The sequence below is a fragment of the Falco peregrinus genome, chromosome 1 (assembly GCF_023634155.1).
Source record: "Falco peregrinus isolate bFalPer1 chromosome 1, bFalPer1.pri, whole genome shotgun sequence".
Lineage (NCBI taxonomy): Eukaryota > Metazoa > Chordata > Aves > Falconiformes > Falconidae > Falco > Falco peregrinus.
This window is the reverse complement of record NC_073721.1, coordinates 25206893-25216656: the sequence shown is the minus strand read 5'-3', so window position 1 is coordinate 25216656 and position 9764 is coordinate 25206893. Positions and strand designations below refer to the sequence as shown.

The following is a 9764-nucleotide window of genomic DNA, read 5'->3' as shown; positions in this document are numbered from 1 at the left end:
GGCTCTTTGGTAGGGGCAACACGGGGAGCAGCTCAGCCCCTGCAGTGGGAATACACCCATCTGCTGCTGTTTGGGGCACCGCTCGGCTGCCTCTGGATGAGCATCTGCTTCTCTGGCACTGGTGCAGGCTCTTGACAGACTCCAGGGTGAGCAGCCATGGACCTTAACTGAACAGGCAATTTAATACCACATAAAAGATGAGCAGCTTTTTTCCAGCCTTCATCTCCTGAGTCAGCTAGCTATGGGGCTGGAGAAGAGCCAGGGAAACACAAGGGAGCAAGCAAGAAAAGCAACCGGGCACAGTGTTGTCTCCAGGAAGGCTGGACAGTCACCTCACCTCTAGCTCCCCCTGATCTTGTTTCCTAAGGGAAACCTACAACAGACTGTCAGAAGATGAGCCTAAAACCTGAAATACCTAATTCTGCAAGCTCTAGCAACTGCAAACTCATTTTATGCATTTCACAGAGCAATGAGATTTGATCATCACACACTTCAGGGTGCCACAAGTGCTCTCACCACACTGCTTCTCCCCTTCCCCACAGGCCTTGCTGCCCCACTGGTATGAAGCACGGGGCTGATTGAGTAAGGGCTGAAGGATGAAATTTGTCAAAGAGCAGCTGTCCCCACCCAGGCTGCCCTGGAACTTTGCTCAGGGCTAGAAAGTAGTAGGCTGCAGAAATGTGGTCCTTCCCTCATCAGCAGATTGCTTGATCTATTGGGAGCAGTGCTTTTTCAACAAACCTTATCTCTGTGTGTGTAATTAGTTATGCAATGTTCAAAGAAGAGCCTTGGGTGATGCAGAAAGCTGAGTTTGCTAATGAGAAGGTCAGATTGCAGAGCCAATGTTTGATGGAACTGGGGAGCTGGGTCCAAGCACAGCCCTTTGGGGCAGAGCTGGCAAGGATGGGTACCCGTTAGCATATCTGGATTGGGAACTTTGTTGGTGCAGGAATGCTGTTTGGTCACAGACTTTAGAGGAAAATAGCTTTATTTTTAATTCTTAATGTGTTGAATATGCTAGCTTGAGGGTGGAGCTGTGGTGGATCCTCGGCTTGCTGCTATCAGTCTCGCAGCATTAGGCTGTAAATGGGCAAAATTTTCTGAAAACATTTTTGCAGGTACAAAACCTCCCTAAAGGCAGATGTGTACGTGACTCTTCTGCAGCATGCAGTTACGGGGTGGAGGGTTACTTTTATAGATTTGTGCAGCCAGAAGGAGAAGGTCTGTATTCCATGTATCATTTAGAACAGATTGATACCGGCTATCACTTTAAATGTTGGTGATGCAACAAAAATTTTGTTTATGTCTGATTGTAGGAATGACAGGTGTGTGCAACCATTCATAAGCTGCTGTTGTGGACAGTTTCATTATCAGACACAGGCAGTCAAATATTGTGTATCAGTATCTTCCACCTTCTTCCCCATCCATCTCCCAGATTAGGAGTCACTTTAAGAGTTTGTTAAAAAGTAGCACTGGGTTCTTATTTCAATTGCCTTCTGGTTTTTGAATGCTTACACTTTACATTTTCACATTTCACTTCAAACTACACTGCTTTCCTAAATGAATATGGCGATTATGACTCAGAGAGCTGAGATTTCAAAAAGAAGAAATAACATATTTCCAAGAAAAACAGCCAGCCCCACTAGCTTCTACCTTATAAATAGGTCTCAAGGATCTTCTCTCCTTACCACCAGCTCACCCCAATGCTGCGTGTCTGTGCTTAGAGCAGTTAAATCTCTTCATCCCAGCAGTGGTGACAGTGTAGCCTTGTCCCATGTCTGAGAAAACCCATCCACTCGAGTACTTTCCCATGTGCTGCCAGAAGACCTGCCTCATGCTGCTGAGAGGGTCTTGGTGATGGTATCTGCAGGCATAGATGGCATTTGCCATCTGCAAATATTGCTTAGTCCTCAGGTGGGAGAAGCCAAGGCGATGAGTTGAACAGGGGAGAAATGCCTGATTATAGGTGAAAGGTCCTCACAGGGCAGGAAATATGGTAGGATTAAGCCAGAGGTGAAGGTTTCAAGGAAGAGCTGGCATGGTGGGACAGCTTTGTAACTTTATTATTGCCTTGCCCTCTGGGGCCCATAATTAACATACACTGGGAGTTACACACAGTCTGTTGTGTCAGCTCGGTGCTGAATCTCATGACCTGAGCTGCTACGCCATCCCAAAGCTCTTCTGACTCGATGGTTGTGAAGGCAGGGGACACCAGGAAGACCCAGGGTCCTCCCTGCTCCTGCGTAGGTGTCCCCAAGAGCCAAGGCCAGAGGTGATTTCCCTGCTGGGCTCAGAGTGTATCTCAGGGGAGGGCACTCAGCGAGTGCTAGCCCCAGGGATGCACTTGGTCTCAGCCTGTCTCTGAAATGACATTTTGGTACTCTGGGCCTGCTGCAGCTGGTGCAGAAGCTGTGAGGGAACATGCAGGCTGCAGTGCCCCATACTTGAATGTGTCCCAGCCCTGAGCTCTTCAGCCTGCAGCAAGGGCAGAAGGGAGACAGCTGACCCCAGCAGAAGCTGTTCTGGGGGCATGGTGGTCTCCTCTCCTCCTGCCTGCTGCTGCCTCATGGGGGGCACGTGCCATAGCTGTGATGTTAGGCGGGAGCAGCTGCTGTGGTGTGTAGTGTCGTAACAGAGGTGTGGCCCAGGCATGAGGACATGCGAGCAGAAAGTTTCCTGCCCTGGCTGAACCACTGCCTGTCCCCAGGGCATGGCACTGCAGGGGCTGTGCACTGCCACCGGCCCCGTCACAGGGTGTGGGACCATGTAGTACAGGCAGCCCCTTGAAGAGGGGGTGACACAGTTGTCACCCTGGAGGCAGGGAGGGCAAAGAGGGCCCTTTCACTGCTGGAGCAGCTGGGAGAGATGCCAGTGCCAGGGGTAGCAGGTCTGTCCCATTCTCGTTCCTTCTGAGTGCTCAAAAGAGGCCTGTGGAGCTGAGGGGAGCAAGGATGACGGGGGCATCGGGGGGTGTGAGGATGGGTGTTGTGTCCGACGTGGTCTCTTGAGCCTCACTCTCCACATCCTCCAAGCTCTCACTGACAGAGGGGATGATCTGCACCACCTTCTCCTGAAAGTGCACCTGCTTGCGTGGGGTTGGCGGGGCTGCTGTTTGGGCAGGAGCTACTGGGGCCATGCTCCTGTCCTTGCTGGCCTTCAGGATGCTCTTCATGTGGCCCAGCAGCGAGTGGTGCTGCTCCCTCTGGGCCCTGTGGAAGGTATACGTCTGCTCAGTGTCACCAGCGATGGTTGAGGCTGCCACGGTGGCTGAAGGGTCTACGTACTGGCCTGCCTGGGGATGCGTCTCTTTGTGCCCTGGGCTCTTCCTCCTCTTGCTCAGCAGGAAGTAGGCCAGGGCGGTGAGCACCAGCATGGAGCCTGGGGAGAAGGCCATATTGGCTGAAGGCTGGGACAAGGTGAAGACCTCATCAAGCAGTGCTTGGTCTAGCTAGCTCAGCACCATCTGAAACCATTGTAGCACCCCGCACATCCCCACCCTCTCTGGCCCAACAGGCCATTCTCTCTTCCATCTGCACTACTCCCCACCCCAGTGTGGGCTCCTCACCAGGGATGGTGACATGCCAGACGAGGACGGGATGCAGGAAGCAAGCCACTGAGAGCAGTGTGTACCCCAGGAATTTCTGGAAGCTCCCTGGGCATCTAGCTTGCTTCCAGCAGGCCTGGGCCAGGGAGTCGGGCTCGTATCTGGGGAGAGAAACAGAGGTCCTTATGGGATGTGGCATCAAGCACATGGCAAGAAGATTTGGACCTGTCACTCATCTAGATGTGTGGATCCTCACTCTGGTTTTCCAGGAAACCGGTGTGTTGGTCAGGGAAAGTAAGCAAAGCCTGAGCCTCTCCCACAGGGAAAAGAGGTCAGGGGCTACATCTGCCAGAGGTCATCATCTCAGGCCATGTCTCCTTGGTGTGTTTGCTCACTTGGCCACTAGCCGAGTCCCTATTAGCTGGAGTAAGGCGTTGCGTTTAAGCCATCAAGGCTTTTGAGTTTATGCTAAAAGACAGCAGAAGTGTTCAGTGTGTGAGAAGTACATAAGGATTTTCTACATTTTAACTTGAATGTCTGTGCTGTCTCTGGGAGGGAATTGCAGCCTACCCTGGGAATTTGGCTCTTCGTTCAACCCCAGCCCCTTGTAGGGCTTCATACTGAGTGTTAAGTACATGCTGTAGACCAGGGTTTGTCATGCTGATGCTCAGCAAATTATGGCACAAGCTTGGGTTAAAACACAGGTTTAATTGGCTGTGGACATGGCCTCACTCACCTCCCCCCTGCCTGAGTGCACTCGCTATGGCATTAGGGGCAGGACCTTTGGTCTGGCACTTGCAGCTCAGCTAGGTCTGGTGTTGCCTGTAAGGAGCGAGTTGCCTTAGGGAGGTCCCACCAAGGCTGGAGAAGACTGGACAGGGTCTACTCACGTGAAGCACATCTCCAGGAACAAACTGATAAAGAAGCCGCCTTCACAGGCAGTAACGGCGACTCCTGAAAAACTGAAAAGTAAAGCTGTCAGGAGGGCAGGGCTTGGCTTCAGTATACTTTCCAGGTGCCAGAAGGGGCACAGAGGGCCAGGATTTACTAGTTCCAGTTCACCAGAGCCTGTGGACTGGGGACTGAACACCCACTACTTGTCTGGTTTGTGGAGGAGAGCTCAAAGCCCTTCTGTCCTCAGGTGATAACTTGCAACCAGTGTCACCTCTGGCCTGCCAGAATCTGAGTACTAGGGATGGTGCTGTAGCATCTCTTTCTCTAACAGAAATAGCTTACTATTTTGAAACCTAAATATGGAGATCTGAATTCCCCAAAGCCTCCAGCAATGTTCCCTGCTGCTGTTGCAGTTTAGTCTGGTGCTACACACAGTGGAGGGGTCAAACGGGTCACCCCAGCCAGCTCTGACTTCAAGGGCAAAAATACTCACATCAGATAGAAAGCCAGGCTTTTGAACTGTCCTCGCTGCAGAGTTTCTACTCCCACACCGATCAGCACTAGAAAGAAAAAGTAGGAAAGATGCTGACTGCAGGGTTGGTTCCCAACTCTCTGGTGCCCTACCCAGCTTCTAGGATCGATGCTCCAGTTTCCCCAGGGGCTGGTGGAGCTGCTCCTCCTGTGCTGTGCAGCACATTAGGACTGCCAGCACCAGTGATTCATGCTGACACACCAACCCAGAGGGGGTCAGAGCTGAATTCTGGCCTTGACATACAGCCCAGAAACCCATCCCAGCTGCGTCACTATCATGGCAGCACTGCCACTGGGCTGGGGAGAGGTGATCTGGGGGTACCAGCTGGCCTTGGACAGCTGGAGGAGGTGAGCAGCAGTGTGCTGTGTCCCTTCCACCACCTGCCATGCCGCTCCATCACAGCTGCCACAGGGACTTCCCTCCCACTCCCCCATCTACCTCTGCCCCCTCATGGTCTGGGGGCCTTTCTGCCCCGGTCCCCCCAGTGCCTGCCAGCCTCACTCCCCTGCCCTCCCTGCTTGCCCAGGCCTGCTGCACCCAATACATGGCTGCAGGACAGGAGCAGGACGGGGGAACCATGCCAGCTGCCTTCACAAAGGGCCGTAGCCATGGCATCAAGGTCCTTTGCTAAGCAAACAGAAAAACATATAATGGGAGCAGGCAGATTAAAAACAGAGAATGAACGTCCCCTCAGTGCCCTGGCTAGCACAGCACACTGGGGAGTCAATTTAAGGGGGATTAAGAGTATTAGTGAGGCTAAAATCTTCCCTGAACTGGCTTTTGTGGGCCAATAGCTTCAGGGGATGGAAAATTTTCTTCAATGTCCTTCAATTCCCAACCAGACTATTTCAAAAACGGACAGAAATGAATGTATTTGCACCAGCTGCAGCAAGTTGGTCAGTGTGCAACTGGACAGTCATGCTGCACAAGTGCCTGAGGTGCAGAGCTGAGCTGAGCCCAGGTCTCATGGCTGCAGCATCTCTCTAGGCAGTCACTGCACTCCTGTCTGCACTCGATGGCTCCACATCTCACTGAGCTGTCCCTGCCCATCCACTGGTGCTCAGGAAGTTCACCGCTCGTCCTGCTCTGTGCACACTGGCCGAGGCTTGAGGTGCCAGCTGGCTTCATTTCTCTGAGCTGTGGTTTGCACTAACTGGAGAGGGGTATGAAGCTCCCAAACTGGAATGCAGACTAATGTCTATGAAGCCTATAAGGTGGATCAATGACAAGGATTTGTGCCTGAGCGCATAGCTCTCCTGTCCTGGGTGAGCAAAGCCAGGACTAAGACAAAGCTGTGGTCTTGCTTTGATTCCTCCTGTTTCACCTGCAGCTGCTGGCCCCTGTCAGCCGGGGGAACGCATGGAGCCCACACACCACCCTCCTCCATGGAGGCTGTCCCCCCAGCCCTGAGCAGGGACATGGGGAAATCAGCCTTATCGGTGAAGCTGTGTGAGCTGTGTCATCCTACATTCAAAGTATTGTCCTTTGTTATCTTGTGACTGAGAACTCTTCTTTACAATTTTTCCTACAAATGAGGAGTTCATTCATTCATTCCCTGCAGATGAATGCAGAATTCAACAGCTCAGCTGTTAGGATCAAGTCTCTGCTCTGGATAAGGAGGGTTCCTCATTTTACACAGCTTCTGCTTTATCCACAAAGTTATTTGGATGAAGAATATGCAAGAAGCAAAAGGTTGTTTCCGAGGTGTTTGTTTGGACTAGCTGCTGTCTTTATTTGGATCTTATCCAAACCATGTGGCTAAAGGCACATGATTAGGAATTAAATGGTTGAAAGCATGAGAATTAAGAAATAAGTAAGGACTCTCTCCTAGATGCAGAAATCACAAGGCCTAAAATCTCTAAACTACAGAGATGCCCCAAACACTGCAGTGACTTGCGGAGCTGTTTGATCACTCTTTGCTAACTTGCCATGAGGCTCTGCTGATGGTAGGGGCTGTCTGATTTCTCACACACAAAAACCCTGCAGCCCCACCACTGCAGATAGCCATTACACTCCCAGATCCTGGGGGAAGGGGAGGTTTATATTACATGGGTAACCTTCTGTGTATAAGCAAGCAGCTTATGGAGCTGGCTCAGCCTTCTCAGAATCAATTAGCGAGGCTGATGCACTCTCCTCTTCCTTTCATTTATTTATTTTTTTTTCAAACAAAACCCATGGGATTCTCTTCTGCATGGTTTCCATTTCATGCAAAAACCTCACACACCTCATCAGGCACTAAACACTGCATCAAGCTGTTTTCTTACACTATTGAGACACATAAATGAGTAAAACACAGGCACCTCCCATTCTTCACTGGCCTTTTGGGAAAGTCCGGTGATACTGAGAATGCATCAGAGCTATGGAAAAGCACAAAGATTGGCAGTGCAGCTGGCCATGCTCTGTGATGCTCCACAGAGACACAATTGCACTGCTTATTTCAAGAACTACAGAAAGAGGTGCAGACAATGCAAATAGTGAAAAGAAAACAAGCAGGAGAGAGGGAGATTATACTCCACTAACACACTTCCAAATTGTAAGCTACTTTCACTTTTTCTGTCCTGGCTTTAGTTTTCCCATGGCAAGAAGCTAATGCTTTCTTCTGGGAAAGTCTCTATGAGTTTCATTGGAGCTTTAAGAGAGAACATGACCAGCATGGGTCTCATGTAGTAGGCCTGAGAGCGATGGGGATGGAGAAAGGAAAAGATTGCATTAGCTGGTTAAAGCTGTGTCTCAGCTCCTATCTGTTGCAGTCTCATCATGATGTGCACTTACCAACTGGGAGTTTGTATAAACTCAGAGACTCAAATCTCTGTCTGTTATCAGTTGTTTAAAGCATGTTCCAGAGCACAGCTTCCAGTGTCCCAGCTAGGCTTTGGGTGTCACTGGGGACCTGTGCTCTTTTCAGCTGACCTGTGTGCTTTCTACTTTGCTGCCCTAACTTGAGCAAAGCATCGGTCATGGCTGTCTGTAGCTGATACAGGAAATACGAAGATAGGAGAGCCTGCTGTGAACTGCTCTGTGGTGTCTGAATATAAAATTCCTCAGGGACTCACACAGGAATCACAGCACCACCTCAAGTCACCTCTCATCTAGGAGTTCCTACCTCTAGTTCACACCTCCAGCGTTTAAGGAAATCAGGCACTTTGATCTCTGCTTTATTGATGGGGAAACTGAGGCAGAGAGCACTGTCTGTCCTGTCCCATTACAATGGGTCAGCAGCAGTGCCAGAGGAACCCCTGAGCCCTCTGCTTTATCTGTTTCCCCACATCTCATCCAGAGATGTCTCATGTGAGGGGGTATTCACCACAGTTCAGTCCTTCTGGGTGAGATGCTGTGCCTGAAATGTCTGGCTCAAAACACCTGTATTTCACCTGAAACCAAGTGGTAAGATGTGTCACATAACCCAGAGGACATGGGTCCCAAGAAGCCCCTGGCAGTGGGTAAGAGGATGCAACTAGCCAGGTGAGTGAACTTGTGATGTTTGTGCTGCAGCTATAACCTGAACTGCTTCCGAAGCCTGCTCCCTGATGGGTTGCTAGAAAGGCAAAGCAGCACTTTGGCAGAAACTGTGCCATGATGGCTGGGACTTCTCCATCCTGCCTGGCACAGGACATCTCACCGTGCATAGCACAGGGAGCTCCTCCGTCATTTTCACATCCCACAGAGCAGCTTGGCAGTTTTACTCAGCCACATGTATTTTGCTTTTCAGTGTCATCCACATCTTGCCTGTGCCTGTCTGTTTTAGAAGAATACAATTTAGTTTTCTTTTCCATTTGTGCTTTAGTTTGTTCTCTGCCATACAGAGTGCTCGCTCTTCCTGTCTGATGTCTCACTGTGCTTCCCACAGCATTTGCAAAAAACCTGGCCAGGCATACAGCACTGTCCCTCCCTGAGTCCCAAAGGAAAAGTGAGCAAGTTTCCTTGTCCCCCTCACAGGATGGAGCAGTGGCTGCACCTAGCCAAAGGCAGGGACACAGCTCAGGGATCCTGACACCCACTCAGTGCCTTTTAGTGCCAAATAAAAAAAAGAGCTTGCTCTTACCTGCTGCGGTGGAGATGCCCAGCAATCGGCAGGTGTACTCCAGGGCACTCCAAAAGGCTTTGTGTCGCATGATGAAGAGATGAAGACTGTGGTGCCGACCAGGCAGAAGCTCCTCTTCAGGGCTCCCCGCCTCATGCGTAGCCCAGCACCTCCCAGCCTCAGGCAGAACCTCCTGCGCCCAGGACCAAGTGACCTTCCTGAAGGAAAGGGCAGTGCTTGGAGGACTGGCCACTTCCCCGGGGCTCCCAGGGGAGGGTGGCTGGGGAGCGAGCTGCCACCACAGGGAACCGGTCAGCGCTGCTTCCCGCTGCTCCCGCAGGGGCTGTGGGAGACGTGGCCTTTTCCTGCTCGCTTGCTGCTTGCTCACATTGCCGGCCGGGTGATGATTAATGATTGGTAAGGGGGGGTGCGGCTTTGGGAACATTTGCACCGGGGGTGCACGGCCTTTCCTGCTCCAGAGGAGGCTCTGGAAGCCCAAGCTGATTAAATGCATGTGAAGTCATTACTGCTATGCAGCTCCCTGCAGGTTAACCATTTGTGAGGATGGCGATGTTTGCTCTTGGCAAAAGAGCGGTACATTTCTGGCAAGTCACAAGGCTCCCAGGGCACTCCAGCCCTGCACCCTCCACCACGGCTGCTGCTCAGCACACAGGCTTTCCCTGGCTCTGACAAGCGTGGCTCAGGCAGTGTCCAGGCTGATGTTCAACCACAGGAACAAAGAGATCAGATTTATTCCCAAGGGTCCTACAGAC

General features: G+C 51.3%; 1 protein-coding gene across 1 annotated transcript; it reads right to left on the bottom strand.

The window, feature by feature from the left end:
• Positions 1-2039: 2039 nt before the first annotated feature.
• On the bottom strand, positions 2040-9367 carry TMEM72 (transmembrane protein 72). Its single transcript, XM_005238911.3, has 5 exons — positions 9013-9367; positions 4932-4998; positions 4435-4506; positions 3566-3705; positions 2040-3378 (listed from the first exon to the last, which is right to left on the bottom strand). Exons 1-5 carry the CDS (start codon positions 9080-9082, stop codon positions 2918-2920), a joined length of 810 nt encoding a protein of 269 aa, XP_005238968.3. The 5' UTR covers positions 9083-9367; the 3' UTR covers positions 2040-2917.
• Between the last annotated feature and the right edge of the window lie 397 nt (positions 9368-9764).

Excerpts from the sequence above, each read along its gene's own strand:
- TMEM72 (XM_005238911.3), bottom strand. The coding sequence starts at position 9,082 with ATGCGACACAAAGCCTTTTGGAGTGCCCTGGAGTACACCTGCCGATTG. Across the intron at positions 4,507-4,931 it reads AGCCTGGCTTTCTATCTGAT|TTTTTCAGGAGTCGCCGTTA; the intron begins GTGAGTATTTTT and ends TTTACTTTTCAG. Across the intron at positions 3,379-3,565 it reads CTGGCATGTCACCATCCCTG|GCTCCATGCTGGTGCTCACC; the intron begins GTGAGGAGCCCA and ends CCTTCTCCCCAG.